At 34.6% G+C, this 20,795-nt stretch overlaps 6 protein-coding genes across 6 annotated transcripts; 2 read left to right on the top strand and 4 right to left on the bottom strand.

The window, feature by feature from the left end:
- The first annotated feature begins 1,213 nt into the window (after positions 1 to 1,213).
- On the top strand, positions 1,214 to 2,276 carry LOC102599224 (cytochrome b-c1 complex subunit 9). Its single transcript, XM_006361015.2, has 3 exons — positions 1,214 to 1,353; positions 1,514 to 1,561; positions 1,887 to 2,276. Exons 1-3 carry the CDS (start codon positions 1,246 to 1,248, stop codon positions 1,932 to 1,934), a joined length of 204 nt encoding a protein of 67 aa, XP_006361077.1. The 5' UTR covers positions 1,214 to 1,245; the 3' UTR covers positions 1,935 to 2,276.
- Positions 2,277 to 2,371: 95 nt separating this feature from the next.
- Positions 2,372 to 9,162, bottom strand: LOC102598899 (transmembrane 9 superfamily member 5). Its single transcript, XM_006361014.2, has 7 exons — positions 8,903 to 9,162; positions 6,573 to 6,613; positions 5,528 to 6,116; positions 5,285 to 5,416; positions 4,259 to 4,415; positions 3,688 to 4,172; positions 2,372 to 2,979 (listed from the first exon to the last, which is right to left on the bottom strand). Exons 1-7 carry the CDS (start codon positions 9,049 to 9,051, stop codon positions 2,763 to 2,765), a joined length of 1,770 nt encoding a protein of 589 aa, XP_006361076.1. The 5' UTR covers positions 9,052 to 9,162; the 3' UTR covers positions 2,372 to 2,762.
- A 481-nt stretch (positions 9,163 to 9,643) lies between these two features.
- On the bottom strand, positions 9,644 to 11,141 carry LOC102593414 (probable prolyl 4-hydroxylase 7). Its single transcript, XM_015315120.1, has 6 exons — positions 11,029 to 11,141; positions 10,864 to 10,950; positions 10,717 to 10,774; positions 10,247 to 10,351; positions 10,103 to 10,160; positions 9,644 to 10,024 (listed from the first exon to the last, which is right to left on the bottom strand). The coding sequence occupies exons 1-6, from the start codon at positions 11,139 to 11,141 to the stop codon at positions 9,744 to 9,746; spliced, it is 702 nt and encodes a 233-aa protein (XP_015170606.1). The 3' UTR covers positions 9,644 to 9,743.
- A 1,184-nt stretch (positions 11,142 to 12,325) lies between these two features.
- LOC102593080 (glycerol-3-phosphate 2-O-acyltransferase 6-like) lies at positions 12,326 to 14,679 on the bottom strand. Its single transcript, XM_006361083.2, has 2 exons — positions 14,125 to 14,679; positions 12,326 to 13,228 (listed from the first exon to the last, which is right to left on the bottom strand). Exons 1-2 carry the CDS (start codon positions 14,662 to 14,664, stop codon positions 12,326 to 12,328), a joined length of 1,443 nt encoding a protein of 480 aa, XP_006361145.2. The 5' UTR covers positions 14,665 to 14,679.
- Positions 14,680 to 17,102: 2,423 nt separating this feature from the next.
- On the bottom strand, positions 17,103 to 17,570 carry LOC107063346 (serine/threonine-protein kinase D6PK-like). The gene has a single exon (XM_015315111.1). The coding sequence runs from the start codon at positions 17,568 to 17,570 to the stop codon at positions 17,103 to 17,105; it is 468 nt and encodes a 155-aa protein (XP_015170597.1).
- A 1,746-nt stretch (positions 17,571 to 19,316) lies between these two features.
- Positions 19,317 to 20,429, top strand: LOC102592741 (uncharacterized; the record flags this gene model as incomplete). The annotated part of the gene is made up of 2 exons (XM_015315110.1): positions 19,317 to 20,188; positions 20,280 to 20,429. Coding segments are annotated over exons 1-2 (957 nt in total), but the record flags the coding sequence as incomplete, so codon positions are not given.
- Positions 20,430 to 20,795: the final 366 nt, after the last annotated feature.

Here is a 20,795-nt window from a genome sequence, read left to right as displayed (position 1 = left end):
GTAAAAATTTGGGTGAAATTTCACATGTGTTGGCCATAGTATTTGGGAAACATATTTCACTTTTTTAGAAAAATATGATTTATACCCATAAGTTTTAAAAACTATCAAAACTAACCATAAATTTGTATTACAAGTCAATTGGATCTTCGTTGCAACAAATAACAATGGGTGAAATTTCACCATGTGTTTGGCCATAGTATTTGGGTAACATATTTCACTTTTTTAGAAAAATATGATTTATACCCATAAATATAAAAACTATCAAAACTAACCATAAGTTTGTATTACAAGTCAATTGGATCTTCGTTGCAACAAATAACAAGTAGTGTCTATGACACTGAAGCAACGTGGTAGTTTGGAGTGAGTGCAACAAGCATAATTCCATACATCGTGAGGTAAACAAAACACATGACTTTGTTACCTTGAGCCGATTGTTCATCATTTTCACCAACAACCATATCATCACTTTCATATTCACTAAATATTTCCATCACTACTTTGGTGTTCACGTAAAACATTATGTAATACAACACAAACAACTACTATAGACGGTGTTTTTGTAAAAAATAAAAATTTGGTGTAAAATTTCAATTTTTAAAAGATCCCAAATAATGAGATTTGACCCAAATATTAGAAAAAACTAGTATTTGGAAATTTTGGGTATTTGTCAAATAATGACAAATTGTATGGACAAATAGTATTTGCCAAATTTCCCCCCAAATATTATTCGTGAAATCTATGGCCAAACTGGTCCTACTCAATTACAATAGCTAATAATCAAGTTGATACTTGAATGACATAATTATACTTGAAGTAATGAAAGTAAGATAACAAACATATTCGAGAAGAAGGAGATGACATACTAGAACATGAAAAGGAGCATGTTATATCTACTTAAATTCCATACATAATCATGAAATTCGATGTTGAGCTGTTTGCGCTTTGCCACTACACTACAGTTTTTCAAAGTAAGAATATGAACATGGCTATTATGGTTACTTTCAATGGATAAACAAATTATGATATCGTTGGCATGTAGTATGAGGATTTAGTTAGGGTGGGCGAAAGTAAAAAAAGTTTTAAAAGATATCACATTAATAACATGTTCTCATTACTTCCAAAAAACCAGGTGCAGTGTTGAACCGGTCTAATGGGTGGAAATAAAAAGTGAGTTGTATTTTCTATTTTAGAAAATGATTTCTTTTGGAGAAAAAGGAGCAGAGGTAGAAAGTAGAATCCCCTGCAATGGAGAGAAGCAGAGGTGGGCTTTTTGAAGGACTTTACAGAGTGCTTATGCGTCGCAACTCTGTCTATGTAACATTCGTAATCGCTGGCGCTTTACTTGGTGAACGGGTTTGTCTGTTTTCTTTATCTTATTCATATTTGTGTTTCTGTTTCGGATCATTATTTGGGGATGTTTAAAATTGGATCTGAATCGATGTTAATGCAATTGTTTATCAGATTCAGATGGGTTCGAGTTTGGTTTCATTATTTTTATTTTTACTATTTGCAGGCAGTAGATTATGGGGTTCATAAGGTCTGGGAGAACAACAATATTGGGGTATGTTATTTCTTGTGATATTTTGTCATCTCAAAATCAGCGGTGAAGTTCAAAATATAAAGAGCTAAACACACTAAGGGATTCATCCGTTATTATACATACAATAAAAATAATTTTGTAATTTTTTGACGAAAGGGTTTATTACGGTACCTTGTGTGCGCCTCTGCTCAAAATGTTCCGATTAAATATTTAGCTCTCAAGGTAAAGCATGAAGAGCATTTTTTTCATTCTAGGCCATGTTTTTCCCCTCTTGCTCATAGTTCTTCTCATTATGTTCTTGTTGGGCTTGTGTCAATCTTGTTTTTTTTTTGTTACTGAAATACAGAAGCGTTATGAGGATATTTCAGTTTTGGGACAGCGACCATCTGAATAGATTTGCAGTAATGGATGCTCATTTGAGTTGAAGACCAACATTTCAATAATTATTTTTACTTGGCCATGGCTAATTATTTGATATCTGCATTGCCTTGAAGGAAAAAATTTAAGTGAAACTGTTTCCATTTCCATGGCAACAAAGAGTATCCTTCAAGATTTTGTATCCCAGCAACTCTCTAGTTTTTCACCATGCTTAAAAGAATAAAAGGAGAATTCTCCGACATTTCAACTTCTCTAGTTAGTGTCAAATGTGAATTTTAAATATGAGAAACTTCTTTATTTCGCGCTAATTAATACTGTTATTAAGATCTTTGTGGAACGAAAAACCCTACCAGCAACTTCCGTCCAATGCCTCTGGAGTTGTCTCGTGTTTGCAGTTAAAAATATGCAGATTTCATCGTATTTTCACATAATTGATACATATAGAATGGTCCATAAACTGCAAAACAACTTTCATCGAATCAAACCTGAGTTGTATAGGAACAAACAGTAAGCAGAATGAACTACCAGGCAGTGCTAAAAATTTCAATTGATGTTAAGAACAAGAACCGATAAAATGTAACTATATAGTTTCAACCAACATCTGGTCATATTTCCAGCTCATATAGGGATGCCAAGTAGTTTCCAAATTTGACATCAACTTCTGCTAGTTTTGCTGTCAATGCTCAGTTGTCCAAAAACAAGAGACATTTTCTCATTTTGTTTAGCTTTCTCATATCACTGAAGAGGTTGTGAAATGATATCAAGCACGAAAATGGAAACCCTTTTAGTTCAACTTCACAGATCACTGAAGAGTGCTTCAAATAGTAGCAATCAAGGAGGACTCTCATTCACTTTTTACAGCATGGTAGATGTGACGGGTAAACATCAAGGAAGCGCGGAGACTGATTGTTCCAAGCATAAGGAAAAATGCATAGCATATGCAAGTGTTGTATACAAAGAAGATGGTAGTCTGCAAGACCCCACTCATGTTTGATTTGCAATAGAAGTATATGGAGTAGGCAAACATAAATACAGCAGTTGAGCCCCCACGGAAAATAGACCTGCATCAAATACCATATTTATCAGTCTTCTGAGGCAGCCACAGATATTGTGAAAGAACTAGCAAATAGAACAAATGAATCGCAAGCAGCAACTTAGTAAATTAAGTTACATTGCAGTTATCTCTTAGATATCTGCTAATAATTGTTTGGGAATCTAAAATTCTTTTGAATCTGGGTTCACATTTTGCTCAACATATATATTGATCCAGTATAAATGAGGGTTACAACTTATGCATAAATGCGCAAGAACAATTACACCAGACTCACTAAGTAAAACTTATTTGGCACTCCCAATTTAAGTATTTAACAAATGTAAAGAGTTCAATTTCATTACCAGAATGACAACTACCATGAATGTCAAAACTGATGTTAACTGTAATTGATGAACAGAAAAAAGTGGGATTTGGTCCCGAAGAGAGGGACCTCTTGTTAACTCTAGTGTCCTGCATCTGGTGTTCAACAATACTCAGTTGTCATTCAGTTCTTCTGTAACACACAATACCTCTCACGGTATCATGATTCCATGAGTCACTCATTAATGTCATAAAGTTGCAAGAAAGTAGCTTATGCAGTGAGGAAAATAAAACGGGCGAGATATGTATGCATGCAGTCCCTAGGAATGATTAGTACAAAGAAATATCCAAATTTATGTATGCATGCAGTCCCTAGGAATGATTAGTACAAAGAAACATCCAAATTGATACATACCGCCACCACCATTCATGGTCTTCCACTGTCAGCTGAATATATGTCAAACCGATGCTTAGGGTCACAGTGAGCAGTATGAGGATTATAAACATAAAGAACAGAATACCAGGAAGAGTCGAAATCTTGTAGCCCCAAAGGGTAGAATACAACTGGTGTAACTCAACAACAATGGCACTGAAAGGTAGAAGACCAGCCAAAAACATTTGACCAGGTGTCTTCCTGTACCAAGCTAGAGATGGAATCTCTCTTGCGCACTTCTTTGTGGCAGACGGTGCTTGAAACTCAGACCTACGCCGATTGCCAATTATCCCACCAAGAGCAAGCAGTGGAATAGCGATGAGGGTATAAACAAGAATAATGACAAGTATGGTGCCAAATGGAATAGCTAAAGTAGCCCCAAATGATACCGCGACTGAATTAAGGAAAAACTGCATTAAGAGGAATGGTCCAAGAAAGAGCACCGCGGAGAAAGTAACGCTCCTTTCCTAGAGGTAAAAAAAAAAAGTTTTCAGTTCCTGGATAAACAATAATTACAGATATAAAAAGTTGGAAGGAAGTTGATAAAAGTTACCCATCCAGTTTCAATAAATTGACTGTAGAAGGAGGCAGAGCTGTATCCTGCAACTGCAGATGTAAGGGTATAAATTATGACCAAGGATGTCAAGAGAGTTCCATGATTATATGGATATAGGACACCAAGAAACGCCAATATAAATAAGCAGCAGAACCTGTATGGGCATCAGAAACAGTTAACCAAAGGCAAAAAATGTGCCTTGCATGATCAATTAGGTAATACAAATAGGTCGAACATAATCATGCAATAAGGACCACCCATACATGGAAAATATTGGCAGATGATGGAAACCACACCGGTTACTTTGAAAATACAAAAAAGAGCTTAAATGGAAAAGGTTTTACATTATCTTTAGAATTCATAAATTGAAGGTTTTACATTATCTTGTTAGAAGACCTTCTGTCCTATATATTTTCAAAATATCTAAGCTCTAATTGTCAAGGTTAAACAATATTTCCTCGAAGCTATCTTCCCATTATATCTTAATTTTACCGGAACAATACCGAATATAGAAGATAAATGATGCTGATACTGATACCATGGAACATAATGGTGGGATGACATTGTCACAAAATGACAAAGGCATTGTAAGAGTTTGTTGGCAAGGGCAGAGGATGGATAAAAGAAGGAAGCATATGTCGAAGTCTACTGCATAACGTATCATGTGGATAGTCTGGTTGGAAAGAAGTCAAGAACAAAAGATGCTTCCAAGGAAGAAAGCAAAACTTCTCTTTTGAGGAGAATAGATGTCCTCAGAATCTGCATTTTTTGGCGTGATAGTGTTGAATATATGATGAGGTTCATATTTTTCTTATTACTGGATCTTATAGGGTATGTAATACAATATCCTAAACTAGAGCCTAGAGATACAATATCTTGAGCTAAATATCAAACAGACAATCTTATGCACAGAGATTCTCTTCCAGTGATAAGTCAGAAAAGAAATAGAAGATGGCTCGCTTGTCATATGAACGGCATAAACAACTATGAAATCATCTGACAAATAAATAAGAGCTAACTTACAAGGTCAAAAGCTGGGTACCAGCACCAATAACTGCACAGAGCAGAGGCATGTTTGGTGGACATCTAAAAACGTCACCGTGAAGGTACTTCCAACCCACTTCTTTGTCTTCCTCTTCATCACCGCTAGACCATCTGCATATCAGTCATACAAATATGATGACAGTGCTTTCAGCTTCAGATGCTTTCATGTACATAGATTATTTGTTGTGCCATTAGCAAAAATGGGCATGATATGAGGCTTACTTTCTCAGATCATTCTTAAGGCGCTGCATCATACTCACAGCAAAAAAGGTCATCAGCAGAACAGAAATAACAATTGAATTAATTATCGAGAACCAATGAATTTGATGGTTCACTGGTTTTGCCAAAGCCCTAGAGTATCTTGCCATTCTATTCTTGAATGGAATTGATGTTTCATTCCAGCGTACATTATATGTGAAGGTAATATTTAGGTCTATATCCTCTGTTATATCCACAACATTGCTTGGATCACTGAGAGCATGTATTTCTATGACTTGGTTTCCATTGTAAAGGACATCAAATTGGACATGCTTAAAGAGAAAATACTTGGGGCCCTTTCCATCCAGGGTCCAGAGTTCATCTTCAATTTTCCCAACAAATCCCCAGAAAGGGAGATCATCAAAGTACATCTGGTAGTAGTAATCTTTAATAATAGCAGCCCTGAACTTTGAGACATCATTTTGATCAAGCTTCTTGTGGCACAGGACAACCCCATCTTTCTCTGCTCCAAATTTCAACTGATACAAGGTATTGGTTAAACGGTCACCATTCAGAACTTCCCCAAGGGATTCCTTTTCCGGAAGCAGCTCACCTGTCAAGTGAAACTAAAAGGTCAAAATTCTTGAAGGTAAGTAGTTAAATTTTTAATATAACTAACTCTAGAGATTACCAGTCATACAAATACAAAATATATAAAACAGTACAATATTTTTATCACAGTTTGCTCTTGGTCTAACCAGTAATAATATTTTGAGTTTATGCAAGTATATAAGAAGCAGAAGAAGTTAATAGTATAGTGTGTCTGTATAATACAACAACATACCCAGTATAATCCCACAAGTGGAGTCTGGGGAAGATAGGATGTATGCAAACCTTACCTCTACCTTTGTGGGGATAAAGAGGTTGTTTCCAATAGACCCTCAGCTCAACAGAAAGAAAAACGAAGCATGTTTGCAAGAAAATATGACAGTACCCTAGCAAGATACAAAGCAACTATGCCTAACTAGTTGGGGTCGACTATACTCAAGTGCAAGCTAAAAATGCTGACCTGGCTGGCAGAATGGCAGGTCATAATATTGGTATGTTTCACTGCAAAAGAATAACAGATATAGGAATATCAGGATTATCTGCTGCAAGGGTGAAAACTCAGACATTTTACTTTTTCAGCAAGCAAGAAAACTTGGATATTTTACATTAAGGTCCTTCCTTTGATGATTCAAATTACATAGAAGTTTGCACAAGAATGAGAAAGACCCTCTAAGAATTACTAAAGCCACTAAAAAAAATAACAATGGAAGATGCAGAGTTGGAGAGCTTCCATCTAAAAAGAAAGAAAAATATCCTTATATGTTGGTTTATGTTGGGATTTGAAAAGGGAAAATATTTCATGCTTAGAAAAAGATAAGAGAATGGGGACCTTGAAACTTGAAGACATTTAAATGCAGATGCTGAAAGTTCTTCAAGATGATTAACAACTTCATTTATGTAGCACATAGAAGTTTTAGCATGTACCACAATAGCCTGGGAAATCCATGGAAGATATCAACAAGTGCAAAAAAAATAAAAAATCATTGACTTCCTAAGGAGGATACATTTTGCTGAAAGATCTCATAGTTCTTTTTGGCAAAAGAAAGCAAAAATGGGAAGAAAGAAAGCCGCAATGAAAGATGATCCAAAAGAGAAATGTTTAGAAGTATACCACAAAAATTAGCATAACAAATACAATCATGGAAGAAGGAAAGCTCCAAGAAAGAAGCAAATTCATGTTTAAAAGTGTGGATATACCAAACATTTTTAGGAATCTAATACCCATTACCATCTAAACTTAAAAAAAAGAATTAAGTGTCCAATTTTCGAACATGTATTGAAGAATTGTAAAATATGTGTACCATGAACAAAATCTCTCTCTCTGAAACATATCAAGCTTGCAAGTCAAAAAATAATTTGCCACAAAGATGAGGAGCGATAAGTTAAAAGTATGAACCTTGACCTAACTCAACTCAAAGTTTAGCTCATGAGATGAGGATTGCCAAAGGCTACAACCACAGAAGAAGACAATAGGCCATACCCTCAACAAATAGGGGACCCTTAGCACCCCTTACCCATGCTAGGACTGGACATGTGATGCATGATCAATGTAACATTGGACTACAAAGGCAAATTCAGGATTTTAAGTTTATTAGTTTTGAACCACTACTCTATTTGTTTACTGGGTTCTGGTAAATTATTTATAAATATTAAGTGAATATCTTGCCATAAATATAGGGGTTAGCCTTAAACTACTTGGCTCTGCCGAACCCCTAAATTCTTTTGTTGCTCAGGTCATGCATTGGAATCCAATATTGGGTAAATCAAGAATAAGGATGAATCTGGTTTTGTTTCCATTTTGAGAAAATAGATATAAGTTCTAATTTAACCCCAAAAGCTAGCCTGTGGGTTGAGGATTGTCAAAACCATATAAGGAGATGACAACTCATTTCACTTCGCACAATTTAAGTTTAAGCAATTCATTTTTCAATGGATAAAGGATATAGAAATGATTCTTAAAGACAACTTTTAGGTGAAATGCCATCAATGGCTATCTTCGTCTTCAAGAATAGAAGCACTCAAGACCAATTATAGTCCCTCATCAGTCTCTTTGTCCTTGGGAAATGACATAACATCCGTTACTTCCCACTTTCTAATCTAAATCATCAACTGATTCGACATCTCCTGAGAACACTTCGAACAACAAAATTAAACATTGTGTATTCCAATTTGGGAAACTATAGCGAACAAACTTGGTCACTAGGCCTTTCTCAAAGTGGCTAGACTTGAAGCCTTAAAACTCAGTTATCCTTAGTAGCAGCACATTTTGTTTAAAATTCTTGGTGATTATTAGTTGAACCTCTCTTCCAAGCTGAATGTATGTATTTATACTAAGTTTATGGCCACTGTCACAGAGTATCAACGAGCGTAATGGTACTCCCTCCGTGCCAAAAATGTGGCACTTTTCGGGATTTCGAGATTCAAACATGTCTATTTTTTTAATGTAAGTTTTTCATAGCTCTTTTAAACATTTTAAATTATCAATCATTGTGATTTATAGTACTTTTTACGTAGTTTACAAATATATAAATTTCATTTCAAAAAATTTGAATACTCCGTGTGCAAATTGCCGATCAATTGACTCTTGAAAAACGAAAAAGTATCTTATGAATTGGGACAGAAGGAGTATTTAAACATCCTGGATCTACCTAAGGTGACAGGAAGAGTTTTTCGGCAACAAGTCTGATTAATGGCAACAATATTGTCAATACCAGCACAAAATTCAACAATTTTAACAACATTCCTCATGGAATCAAAAGAAAATCTCATAAACCCCAATTGAGGGAATACCTGGGATTATTCAAAGGACCAACTTTGTTGACAAAAAGAGGGACTTCATCTCCAATGTTGTAGCGATGATCATTTAGTGAAGCCAGAGAGACCCCCAGCATTAGCAGCAAGTGAAATGGTAGGACCAACTGAGAAATCATACGACCCATTTACCGGATCCAGATGAAGGAAGACAACTTCTTCAATGGAATAAACAAGAAAGGAAATTGATTTCCTATTTAAATAGTCAACTCAATAGCAAGCAACACTGTAAGTAGTAAGGTAGAGAAAATTAAAGGAAAGGTATCCTTTTAAGTTTTGAATTAGTTATTGGTGACTATATTGACCAACAAAAGGTCAAACATACTTAAATACTAAATTAAGTTAATTGTGGACTCAATTAACATTTTTAAAACTTATAATCTTTATAAAAATACAAAACAATCCCCCCACTAAATAAACAAACTTTCTACTCCCTCCCCCTCTATCAATCTCACGTTTCTCTTCAACTCTGCTGCAGAAAATTCTCATACTTCCCAAAAATTAAAAATTGCTTTGATTGGAACAATCAATTTCTCCGGCAACTTTCAACTTCCGAGGGGCGTACTTTGAACTTTCGATTCTTCTATTCTAACCATCCAAAGGAACAACAATTTGCAGGTAAAGCTTTAATTTTTTGAAAAAAATTAGGGCTTTTTAGTTTTTTTTTTTTTAATAGCTTTACAATTTGCATATACTCTTCCCTTAAGAGCTGCCCAGGTTTTGCGCGATTCATGTTGAGACAATGAAGCTTTTGCTTGTTTATGCTTTAGGAAGTGGACCAACTGATTGTTCTAGGAAGAGCAAATCGACTAACCCCACCCTATGCTTTAGGTTTAGAATCTGCAGCCTGTAGGTTTAGAAGAAAGGAAAGTTTTCGTCTCAAGTAGTTGACGCGAAAAACAGGAAAGTCATACAAAATTGGAATTACCTCTGATCTAGGAAAAACTGTTTCTCCACCCTTATCAACATCTGATAAATACATAAGGACAGTAGCTACACGATGACCGCCTATCTCTTGATTAATTTTGTCCATAAAATAATCAAAATGTGGCTCGTATTTTTGCCCATGTTCATAATGCAATAGCATTGGTTCTCCATTATTTGATTGACAAGTTGGCGTAAAAATAAGAATTTATAGAGATGAAGCCAATCAATGTCATAGAGGTAGTACTAAAGTACCTTCAGGGAGAAATGTCCAGGCAGCTATTCTTGCTTCCACATTAGCAACAACTTCATCCTTTAATAAAGATTAACAAAAGTTTCAACACTAATAAAGTTCTGAAAAAGAAATTGCAGCATAGAAAAGAGGTACAGGACATGAACCTGAGCTTTGTTGAGAAATGCGCCAGTACTTGTCCGATATTCACTCTCTATGCTCTCCCCTGTTTCAAGGTCAGTTACCATGGATTTCTCCAGACTATCTTTAGCCTGATTCACCAAAGCCAATGTTATTCAAAGGCGAAAAATTCAAAAGTGAAATAATTTGGAGATGAATATATATATATATACATATAGAGGATGCTAAGTTCACATCCAATGATATATAGGGGCTAAACACTCGGTTAGTCAGTGTAATCTCATAAGAGGGGCCTGGAGAGAGTAGCGCGAAAGCAGAACTTGTGAACATAGAGAGGATGTTTAGACCCTCAACTCAAATAATAGTAAAATGTATATAAGAAATTATTTTCTCTTTAAACTAACGCAAAATGACCTTTACTTGCATTAACTAAAACTCCCACATTTCTGAATGAAAGATAGGAACAGAGAAAGAAAGAGGGAAAAAAAAGGCTAACCAGTGAGATGAAATGATCACACTCTTCATTTGTCAAAAAATTCCTATATATAAAAACTCTGCATAAATTCAAAATCATTATCAGGGCTCCATCAAATTAATCTTCATTCTTTGCAATTCTCAGGAAATCAGCCATATATAAACAAACCTGGGGTGCCATGAAATTTGTGTAACCCGTGTTGGATCAATTGGAGTCGACAAGGAATTAGTCGTCAGTTTCAAAATCGACGTTTTTCTGAAAGAAAAAAAAAAGCATTCATCAAAGCTGTAACCAGTAAAAGAGGAAGAGGGAAACTGGAGATAGGATCAGTACATTTCTTTATTGCCATTCCACAAGGAAGATTGACGTGAAGAATGAGATAGGTGAGGAAAAACGGCAATGAAACAGAGGGAGAATAGAAGAATAACATGAAGACAACAATCCATCAAACAACACAGAGTGTTACACGAAGTCGTCTTTCTTCTTGATTCCAATTTTTTTAATAAGAGAAGTGACTTTGTGAGAAGTTAACACTTAATAACCATATCAGAAATCAACTCAAAAGTAAATTTAGTTTTCATTGGAGAAATCTTTCGTGGATTACTTTCATTTTCTGTTATTAGATTATGGTATGTAGCTTTTACTGCCAGTGTACAATGTGAAAAAAAGGAGAGTACTTTTTTGGTAAATGACATTGAAGTTAAAAAGGAAAATACTTTATGCCTACAACTGACTTCATTTTATTTTTTTTGGAAAAAAATATTTATGTTATTTATACTGCAAATTGCAAACAGTCAAATATTACTTGAATAGTAGTATTAACTATTAGACACTATCTGTCCAACAATATTTGTCCACTATTGACTTTACGCTCTTCTTAAAAACTATAAACAAAAGAATAATTTTACTATATCACCCTTTCAATATAATAAATACAATGTCTTGAAAAATGTAATAGAGAAGAATTATAATTAATGATAAGAATAAATTAGGAACTAAGTGTAAAATTATTCATTGATTTCATATAGTGAACAAAAATTATTGGACATCCTAAAATAGAACAGTGGACAACTATAATTGGACAAAGGGGATAACTCCTTTTTCCATTTTTTTCAAGCAATAAACACTCTACTGGCATGCATGATATAGTGTATTTATTGCACCTAACACTGTAAATCAATTACCCTGAAGAAAAAATTGTAATTGACTGATCGGTGAAATTTGATTCAGAAAATTATGTTTTGGGCCTCATTGTTGAGCCGGTCCAAGAATACTTCTAATACGATCGTATGATTTTTTCCCAAAAGCTCATTTAAGGCCATTTTTTAAATTTATTAACATAGCGATAAATTCATGATTTTAAAAGATGATCTTACCTATCATTTCTTGTAATACGGTGAAACGTATAGCATAATTTATGTACATCTATTTAAAACGTTTGCATATTTATGAGGTAATTTTGTACATATTTTTTCGAAGTATTTTATCTGTCCTTATATCAAGACAACCGCTATACTACTAGTTTATTTCGATTTTCTATTAAAGTATACTAACTATACATGTCTATAAAATTTGGAAAAACACCAAATTAGAACTCTTGAAGACAAATCATAAACTTTTATCTCTGTTATTAGCAGCCCGTCGTCACTTTCTTGCTTGCAAATTCAGATTTTGTAGTCACTGTTCCATCATTTCCAGCCAAAGCCATGTACTTATCCTTCCTTGTAAAATTGGTGCACTCATACGATAACGTTGCGGCAATCGTCCTCTGTATATAATTTGCCACATCATGGCTTGATTTTCCAGCTTTACAAGTCAATTCATATGGCCATTTGTTCAAAAAATTCACCTCATATGAAGGGCTAGGATTCATGAAGAAATAAAAAGGGTCCATTCCTTTCCAACCCCTAGCCGTCGTGCCATGGAACATGCTCATTTTATTACACATCGCCACGGGGACAAGCTCGTTGGTTAATTCCGCGAATAAAGCCGAAAATCTTAGTAAAAATGGTTCTCTACATGTTGTTCCTTCAGGGCATATAACCAAATCACCTTCTTGTAAAAGTTTTTTGATCATGTTAGCATCCGTTATGCGGTCACGGCTAAGACGGACCGTTTTAATAGGTGAAATAATCTCAGAGAGTCGTGACAGCGAGTAAGTGACAGCAGGGATGGGCCTACCTAGGGCCGTTGAGAGGAAAATTGGGTCAAGAAGGGTTCGATGAGAGGAAATAAATAGGACACCGGTTTGGCCCGTGGATTTTCGGGCCGGAGGAGGTGGGTTGCCTTTGATTATGACTCGAACCCCAAGGGACCAAAAGGCGTAATAGACTAAAGGCATCGGTAAGAGCGTACCCGCGGCTATACGCAAACATGCTAAGAGGAATCCAACAGGGATCCAAAGAATAATGATGAGTGCCATTAAAGGGCTTGGTTTTTGAACAAGTCGGCCATCATGGAACACAATGGGCTTTGGTAACTTATCTTGGCTCATGGGCTTCACACCAGGCTCAGGTGGTACTATGTAACTTTCCTGCATAAGGTAATAAGAGAAGAGTTGTTTTATTCCCGATCTAAGTTATGTGCTCGATAATGTAAACTTTTTAGATTATCCAAGGGATTCAAAGAGACTCAAACTCGAGACCTCTGGTTAAGAATGAATGACTACTAACCACAACCCTTGTTGGTATTAGTGTAATTTGATATAAATAAACAAATTACTCTTTTTGTTTCCTCTTTACCTAATCTAATATAGTAAAAATAATTTTTTTTCTTTTTTCTATCAGCTTTATCAAATTACGAGAGAATTAATACATTCTCCAATTATATATTTATGATTGAACAATCATTTCTCAAAATTACGGAATATTAGAAATCAATTTTTAAAAAAGTATACTAATATATATGGAAAATTTAGTAAAACTAATAATCAATGTTGTCTTGAGAGGAAAACAAAATGCATAATTGACAAGTAAGAAAGAACGGAGGAAGGGAGTACTACTTTCATTAAAAAAAATACTCCCTTTGATCCAAAATAAATGAATTTTTAGGATGTAATACACCCTGTAAGAAAATTAGTTAATGATATTTTAGACTGGAAAGAATAGTACTCATAAAAGTTTACCTAATAACTACTACGTACCTTGTTGTGACTTTTTGTGTTTAAAATGTTTCACACCACGTACTAATTATGCATTGAAAAACTTACTATTTCACACTGAATGATTGGATACAAATTTTTATGAATGATTGGACACAAATTAAAAATTGAAAAACTATTGCGTTACATATGCATGCTAATTCTATGAAAACAAGAGCATGCCATAAAGGATATAACAAGTTTTTTAAAAAAAATATAAAAACGTATCACTTAATTAAGAATAGACTAAAACGAAAATAATATCACAGAATTAGAGGAAATTTACAAACCTTGCATAAATTCATGAAGGGAAAATCAGTTTTGCGATCACCAAGTCCAATATGAGGAGTAAATTTAGAACCAAAAGCCTTTTGAAGTGCCTTAGCTTTGTTATCACCAACAAGAACTCCAGATTCATTAACAAATCCAGTAGCTCTTCCTTTATAGGTACATATTTCTGTCCCAATAACAATATCAACACTTAAATATTCCTTCAAAACTGGTTCAACCATAATCCTAGGATTTGCGGTAAGAACACACCTTTTCCCGCACGATGAAAAAACACGCCATGTCTCAGGATGCAAATCGCTCGAATAAAACTTTGGTAGAACAGCTCGTGCCACGGATTCTATATCAGATACTTTCATACCAACAAATGTTGCAAAGACTAGGACTCTAATCCCCGCGGATTCAGAGATGAAATAGTACAAAAAGCCAGCCAACGGAGATGCTAAGATTAAAAAAATAAGCCTAGAAATACCACCAACTTCAAAAGCAACAAGTGCAAAATAAGGAAAAGAGCTACGTCCAACTAGTAATGTTCCATCCATGTCTGCTACTACTGTTTGATCTTCACGTCCCTTTGATTCACATTGTTGAATTGTTGGAAATTTTTTTGAATCTGTTTTAGCCATTGGCTTTGAGTTTGTGTTAAGTGGTAACTAATTAATTAGGGAGTGTTAAGTTCGATTGACTTTCTTGTAGCTTAGATATATATATATATATACAAGTTTGTTACGGTAAAAACAAGCTTGCGTTCCATATGAGGACAAATATTTAGCGTGATTTCCTAAATGGTTTTCACTTGGAGATTTCCGAGATGGTTAATGTCACTTTTTCATACGCAAAATAATTGTTATATTTTGCTTCTCAAAATTGAATTAGTTTAACATATGAAAAATACAATTGGAATTTTTCTAATATTAATATGATGAAAAAAATAATAATTTAAAATATAGGTCAAAATTAACATGGTTGATTCTCGAAAATTTTCTATCAAAGTGCACGTCTCCAATTAGTAATTAATCACACGGTTGAAAACATTTTATTTTCGTAGCAAATACTCCAAGGTGAGGCACAATATTCTTGAAACCTCCATCTTAATGAGATGATATAAATAAAGTAGTTGTTGAAGAATTGACTATTTGTACTCCATATTCGATAATCATCTTTGACGAACTCGCCAATATTTGTCAGGTTCCGACCTTAAAACAAAATGCAGATGCTTGCTTTCTACATTTTATCTGAAACTCTACCAATGAGTATACATTTTTAAATGAAAGGCAATTAATTTTTTTTCCCTATCTTATTAAAACTAGTTTAAATTTGTATTTTTTTTTTAACTATGATAACTCGCAGTCGCTACAACCTCTGCCACAACCTCAGTCCTTCAGGTGAGCACTTTGTGCGCACTGAATAAATCCTCAGTTTAAATTTGTATTTATTAACGTTAATTTTCGAGTTAAAAATATTTCATCTTATACTTATTGGACTCTAATTACCTAACGTTAGTTTGAATTAAAAATGTCCCTCCTTTTCATAGAATTATGAGATGACACGTGTGAAGTAGTGAGTTTTATAAGTAATTTGTTACCATTCATCTCATGAACTAACTTATAGAATGAATGTGCCGTAGCGGACAGATAGTAGCTAGGACGTTGCCATCTCTTAATAAATGTTTAACAGATATAATCTGGCGGAAGACAAGAGTTAACAGGTTGCACGCAAAGTTAAATCTATGATAGGATTCATTGTATTTTATTCTTTCATATTTAGCTTTTGAATGTTGGAATGTGAGTTTATTTTGAAGAAGGTCCAAAATCAACATGCATTAATGTCTCTTTGAAATCAAATAGTACGCGCATATAGTTAAATATTTGTTTGGCCGTGAAGTTGATCATATTTTGGAAATTAGATCTTTAAATATTTTCAAGTTTTTGGACTTTAATTTCAATTACAACTTCAAAAATTCAAATTTTCAAGTTTCAAATTTCGACTTCAAAATCTATGATCAAACAGAAGTGTGTGTCATTCCCTTGTTCCATCTGTATTTATGAAAATGTAGTTTGGAGAAAAGAGTGGCTTTGATGATTCGTCTGCACATTGAAGAAAGAAATTGGTTCCACTTTAATCCGGTACCTAGACTGCACAACCCTGAACAGAATGTCGGCATCCAACTCAAGATAATTTACTGTTTTTGAGGAAAAAGCCAAATGCATCTTACAACAATAGTAGTAAGCATCAGTTTTTGGAAAGAAAAATATCCAAATTAAACAAACCTTGTAGCTAGCTAGCATGTCCAGTCAAAGCAACACTGACATATTATTAGCTAGAAAACGACACTAACTCCACATTGCCAAATATGTAACGCAAAGATAACTTAATCATCATTTGTCCAAATGTTAAGTTTTTTTGGTTTCCATCCGGTTTTCAGTATCCATATTGAAGACTTGACTAATTTAAATTTGTGCCGCACTCCCTACCAAAAAAATTTCATACCCAGAGTTTGCACTCGGAACCTTTGGTAAAGAAAGGAGCAGCTTCATCTACTGCACCACGTCTTTTTAATGGTCCACTGTCCACATGTTAAGTTGCTTTACAAACAACAGGGGAAGGAAGTTTTTATAGGAAAAGTTCTTGTGTTGTCTTTGTCTTGTGCTCTGTAAAAGGGTGTCCTGGAAAGTGGTTATACACCTCAAACGAAGTATCTAATTAACAGAATAAAAGAAAAGGTATTTATTCTGCTACTTTTATATTCCTTTCACTTTTCTGAAAGTATAGACATGAAAAGGAAACCCCATTTTCAGGAGATTCCAATGCCTTTATCTTTTTGTAAGTTTCTATAGAAAAACAGTTAAAAGAAGAAAGTTGGTAAGAGAACTACATGTATACTCTGGATTCTCTAGTACTATGATAAAGAAAAGATAATTGTAAAGTGAAAATAAATATTTCTTTAGGAACATCAAAGTGACACCCTCCAAAAATTTGTTTAGAAAAATTCAAAATCTAAGTAAGGACCAGATGACCTATCAGAATCAGAAGCAGCTTTCTCGTTTGCATGAGACGATTGTTTAAAAAATGTAAGATCAACTGGTTTAGGGATCTCTGGAGGATGAGTGCTTCGGATGAGAGCCCAGTTAACGTTTTCAAAGAAAGGATGTTGTTTTATCTCCGTGGCACCTCGTTTAAATCCTAATCTTTTTTGAGGATCCTTCACAAGTAGACCTCGGATCAAATCCTTTGCAGCAAAACTAACTGTGGATCCCTCGGGAAATTTAAGAGGTTGTCCAACAACGTTAAACAATGTCTCTCTATTTCCATTGCCTTTAAATGGTGTCTTCCCATGAAGTAACTCATACAGAAATATCCCAAATGTCCACCAATCAACAGCACTACCATGACCATCTCCTCTAATTATTTCTGGGGCTAAATATTCATGGGTTCCAACAAAGGACATGGACCGAGCTGTAGTTGGCTCTGCAACCAGCACAGGAAGTGAATCAGAAGAAACCAGGTATCCTTTTAAGTTTTGAATTAGTTATTGGTGACTATATTGACCAACAAAAGGTCAAACATACTTAAATACTAAATTAAGTTAATTGTGGACTCAATTAACATTTTTAAAACTTATAATCTTTTTAAAAATACAAAACAATCCCCCCACTAAATAAACAAACTTTCTACTCCCTCCCCCTCTATCAATCTCACGTTTCTCTTCAACTCTGCTGCAGAAAATTCTCATACTTCCCAAAAATTAAAAATTGCTTTGATTGGAACAATCAATTTCTCCGGCAACTTCAACTTCCGAGGGGAGTACTTTGAACTTTCGATTCTTCTATTCTAACCATCCAAAGGAACAACAATTTGCAGGTAAAGCTTTAATTTTTTGAAAAAAATTAGGGCTTTTTAGTTTGTTTTTTTTTAATAGCTTTACAATTTGCATATACTCTTCCCTTAAGAGCTGCCCAGGTTTTGCGCGATTCATGTTGAGACAATGAAGCTTTTGCTTGTTTATGCTTTAGGAAGTGGACCAACTGATTGTTCTAGGAAGAGCAAATCGACTAACCCCACCCTATGCTTTAGGTTTAGAATCTGCAGCCTGTAGGTTTAGAAGAAAGGAAAGTTTTCGTCTCAAGTAGTTGACGCGAAAAACAGGAAAGTCATACAAAATTGGAATTACCTCTGATCTAGGAAAAACTGTTTCTCCACCCTTATCAACATCTGATAAATACATAAGGACAGTAGCTACACGATGACCGCCTATCTCTTGATTAATTTTGTCCATAGAATAATCAAAATATGGCTCGTATTTTTGCCCATGTTCATAATGCAATAGCATTGGTTCTCCATTATTTGATTGACAAGTTGGCGTAAAAATAAGAATTTATAGAGATGAAGCCAATCAATGTCATAGAGGTAGTACTAAAGTACCTTCAGGGAGAAATGTCCAGGCAGCTATTCTTGCTTCCACATTAGCAACAACTTCATCCTTTAATAAAGATTAACAAAAGTTTCAACACTAATAAAGTTCTGAAAAAGAAATTGCAGCATAGAAAAGAGGTACAGGACATGAACCTGAGCTTTGTTGAGAAATGCGCCAGTACTTGTCCGATATTCACTCTCTATGCTCTCCCCTGTTTCAAGGTCAGTTACCATGGATTTCTCCAGACTATCTTTAGCCTGATTCACCAAAGCCAATGTTATTCAAAGGCGAAAAATTCAAAAGTGAAATAATTTGGAGATGAATATATATATATATACATATAGAGGATGCTAAGTTCACATCCAATGATATATAGGGGCTAAACACTCGGTTAGTCAGTGTAATCTCATAAGAGGGGCCTGGAGAGAGTAGCGCGAAAGCAGAACTTGTGAACATAGAGAGGATGTTTAGACCCTCAACTCAAATAATAGTAAAATGTATATAAGAAATTATTTTCTCTTTAAACTAACGCAAAATGACCTTTTCTTGCATTAACTAAAACTCCCACATTTCTAAATGAAAGATAGGGCCTCCCCTGTTGCAATAGATGGCCTATTTGTTACAACAGATGGGTTATTTGTTGCAACAAGTGTATTATCTATAGAATATTATATTATGTTGAATTTATTAAATTTGTTGCTATCTTTTTTTAATGATGCACAATTGATTGTAAGTTTTTTCATTGTTTCTATTTGTAGAAAAATGGCTTCCGAGATGATACTGAAAGTGAGGAAGGAGATGAAGATGTTGTCAAAATTTTTAATATTGACAAGTTTCATGTAGAGATGCCTATAGATGACCCTACAAATTTGACAGGTGATTTTGTTGTAAAATCAGCCATGGGTGCCAAATTTGATGCTTTTAGAACAATATTGATGAATGAAAAGTTGGAGGATTTCTTTAAATCTAGCTGTTTTGGATACTTTCTTGATTTGCCGGAGGCTAACAATGCACGTTTTCAAATGAGCATGGTGTATGATCTTCTCAAGCGCAGAATCAAGTATAAGGGAGCTGATAATGATGCTTTGGAGGATAAGAACAAGAAAATGGATGAGATTTGGATAAACTACTGTGGCATGCCTGTTTGTTTTGGCATAAAAGAATTTGCCATAGTGACTGGACTGAGATGTCATCCTCCTTCTGAACCTCTTCCTAAAGTTGCACGCTTAAGAAAGCCAAGAGAAAAAAAGATATCTAAATCAGTCAAGGTTGGCAAGAAAGGTAAAAAGCCAGTCAAGACAGTCAACACCAAAACCAACAAAGGCAAAGAAAAACCAAATAATGAAAATGAGTTGTTGGCTATTATTGGACCTAGTTATAAAGCCAAAGATTTGATAGAAGATCTCCAGAGCAAAAAGGTTTTAAAGAAGCACAAAGAGCGACTGTGCTTAGTTTGGTTTGTGCATGCTATTTTATGGGCTAAAGACATCAACAATGTCATAGATCTTAGTTTGTTTGTGCTTGCTCAAGATTTGGATGCATTCAACAATTACCCATGGGGTAATGATAGTTATTTCTTGACTGTCGAGTATTTGGTGTCAAAGTTATCACCGAAGACTAACAATTTATATGGCTTTCCTTGGGCTTTCATGGTAAACTTCACCTCTAATTTTAGTATTTTATTTATTTGTGTTATTGAATAATTATTTTAATTGTTTATTTTCATCATCTTTATATTTTTAGGCTTGGGCATTTGAAGCAATACCTTATCTCAGGAAGCAATTCAACGATTACTCGAAAGAAATTTCTCAACCAAGGATTCTTAGGTGGTTGTCTGCCAAGAACAACCCAAAAATAAATTCCGTTGATCTATTCGATCCTCCTCATGATATAGTAAGTCTTCTATAGAATAATATTTATTTAAATTAACTGATTATCTGTTTTGCTTTCGTTTAGTTTTCTTCCAATATATGACTCATCTATAATCACCTATTGCAATAGATGGGTCATCTGTTGGAAGAAAACATAAGAGTTTGCTACTGTTTTGCTTTTGCCCAACAGATGACTGATTTGTTGCAATAGATGTGTCATTTGTTGGATGAAAACTTTATCATTTGTTGCTGTTTTATTTAGGTTTAACAGATGACGTATTTGTTGCAACAGATAGGTCATATATTGAAAAAATCTCAATTTTTTTTGTTGTTTTGCTTTCGTCCAACAGCTTACTGATCTGTTGCAATAGATGGGTCATCTATTGGA

The sequence above is a fragment of the Solanum tuberosum genome, unplaced genomic scaffold, assembly GCF_000226075.1.
Source record: "Solanum tuberosum cultivar DM 1-3 516 R44 unplaced genomic scaffold, SolTub_3.0 scf00345, whole genome shotgun sequence".
NCBI lineage: Eukaryota > Viridiplantae > Streptophyta > Magnoliopsida > Solanales > Solanaceae > Solanum > Solanum tuberosum.
The sequence above is the reverse complement of the archived record's forward strand: the minus strand, read 5'-3'. Positions and strand labels throughout refer to the sequence as shown.

Coding starts and splice junctions, on each gene's coding strand:
- LOC102593414 (XM_015315120.1), bottom strand. CDS start 11,141: ATGGATTGTTGTCTTCATGTTATTCTTCTATTCTCCCTCTGTTTCATT. Junction 10,775..10,863: donor CAAATTTCATGGCACCCCAG/GTTTGTTTATAT, acceptor GAATTTATGCAG/AGTTTTTATATATAGGAATT. Junction 10,025..10,102: donor CTGGACATTTCTCCCTGAAG/GTACTTTAGTAC, acceptor CTTGTCAATCAA/ATAATGGAGAACCAATGCTA.
- LOC102599224 (XM_006361015.2), top strand. CDS start 1,246: ATGGAGAGAAGCAGAGGTGGGCTTTTTGAAGGACTTTACAGAGTGCTT. Junction 1,354..1,513: donor GCGCTTTACTTGGTGAACGG/GTTTGTCTGTTT, acceptor TACTATTTGCAG/GCAGTAGATTATGGGGTTCA. Junction 1,562..1,886: donor GGGAGAACAACAATATTGGG/GTATGTTATTTC, acceptor ACTGAAATACAG/AAGCGTTATGAGGATATTTC.
- LOC102593080 (XM_006361083.2), bottom strand. CDS start 14,664: ATGGATGGAACATTACTAGTTGGACGTAGCTCTTTTCCTTATTTTGCA. Junction 13,229..14,124: donor CCTTCATGAATTTATGCAAG/GTTTGTAAATTT, acceptor TACCTTATGCAG/GAAAGTTACATAGTACCACC.
- LOC107063346 (XM_015315111.1), bottom strand. CDS start 17,570: ATGTCCTTTGTTGGAACCCATGAATATTTAGCCCCAGAAATAATTAGA.
- LOC102598899 (XM_006361014.2), bottom strand. CDS start 9,051: ATGGGTCGTATGATTTCTCAGTTGGTCCTACCATTTCACTTGCTGCTA. Junction 5,417..5,527: donor CTTAAGAATGATCTGAGAAA/GTAAGCCTCATA, acceptor ACTGATATGCAG/ATGGTCTAGCGGTGATGAAG. Junction 4,173..4,258: donor AATTTATTGAAACTGGATGG/GTAACTTTTATC, acceptor TTTTACCTCTAG/GAAAGGAGCGTTACTTTCTC.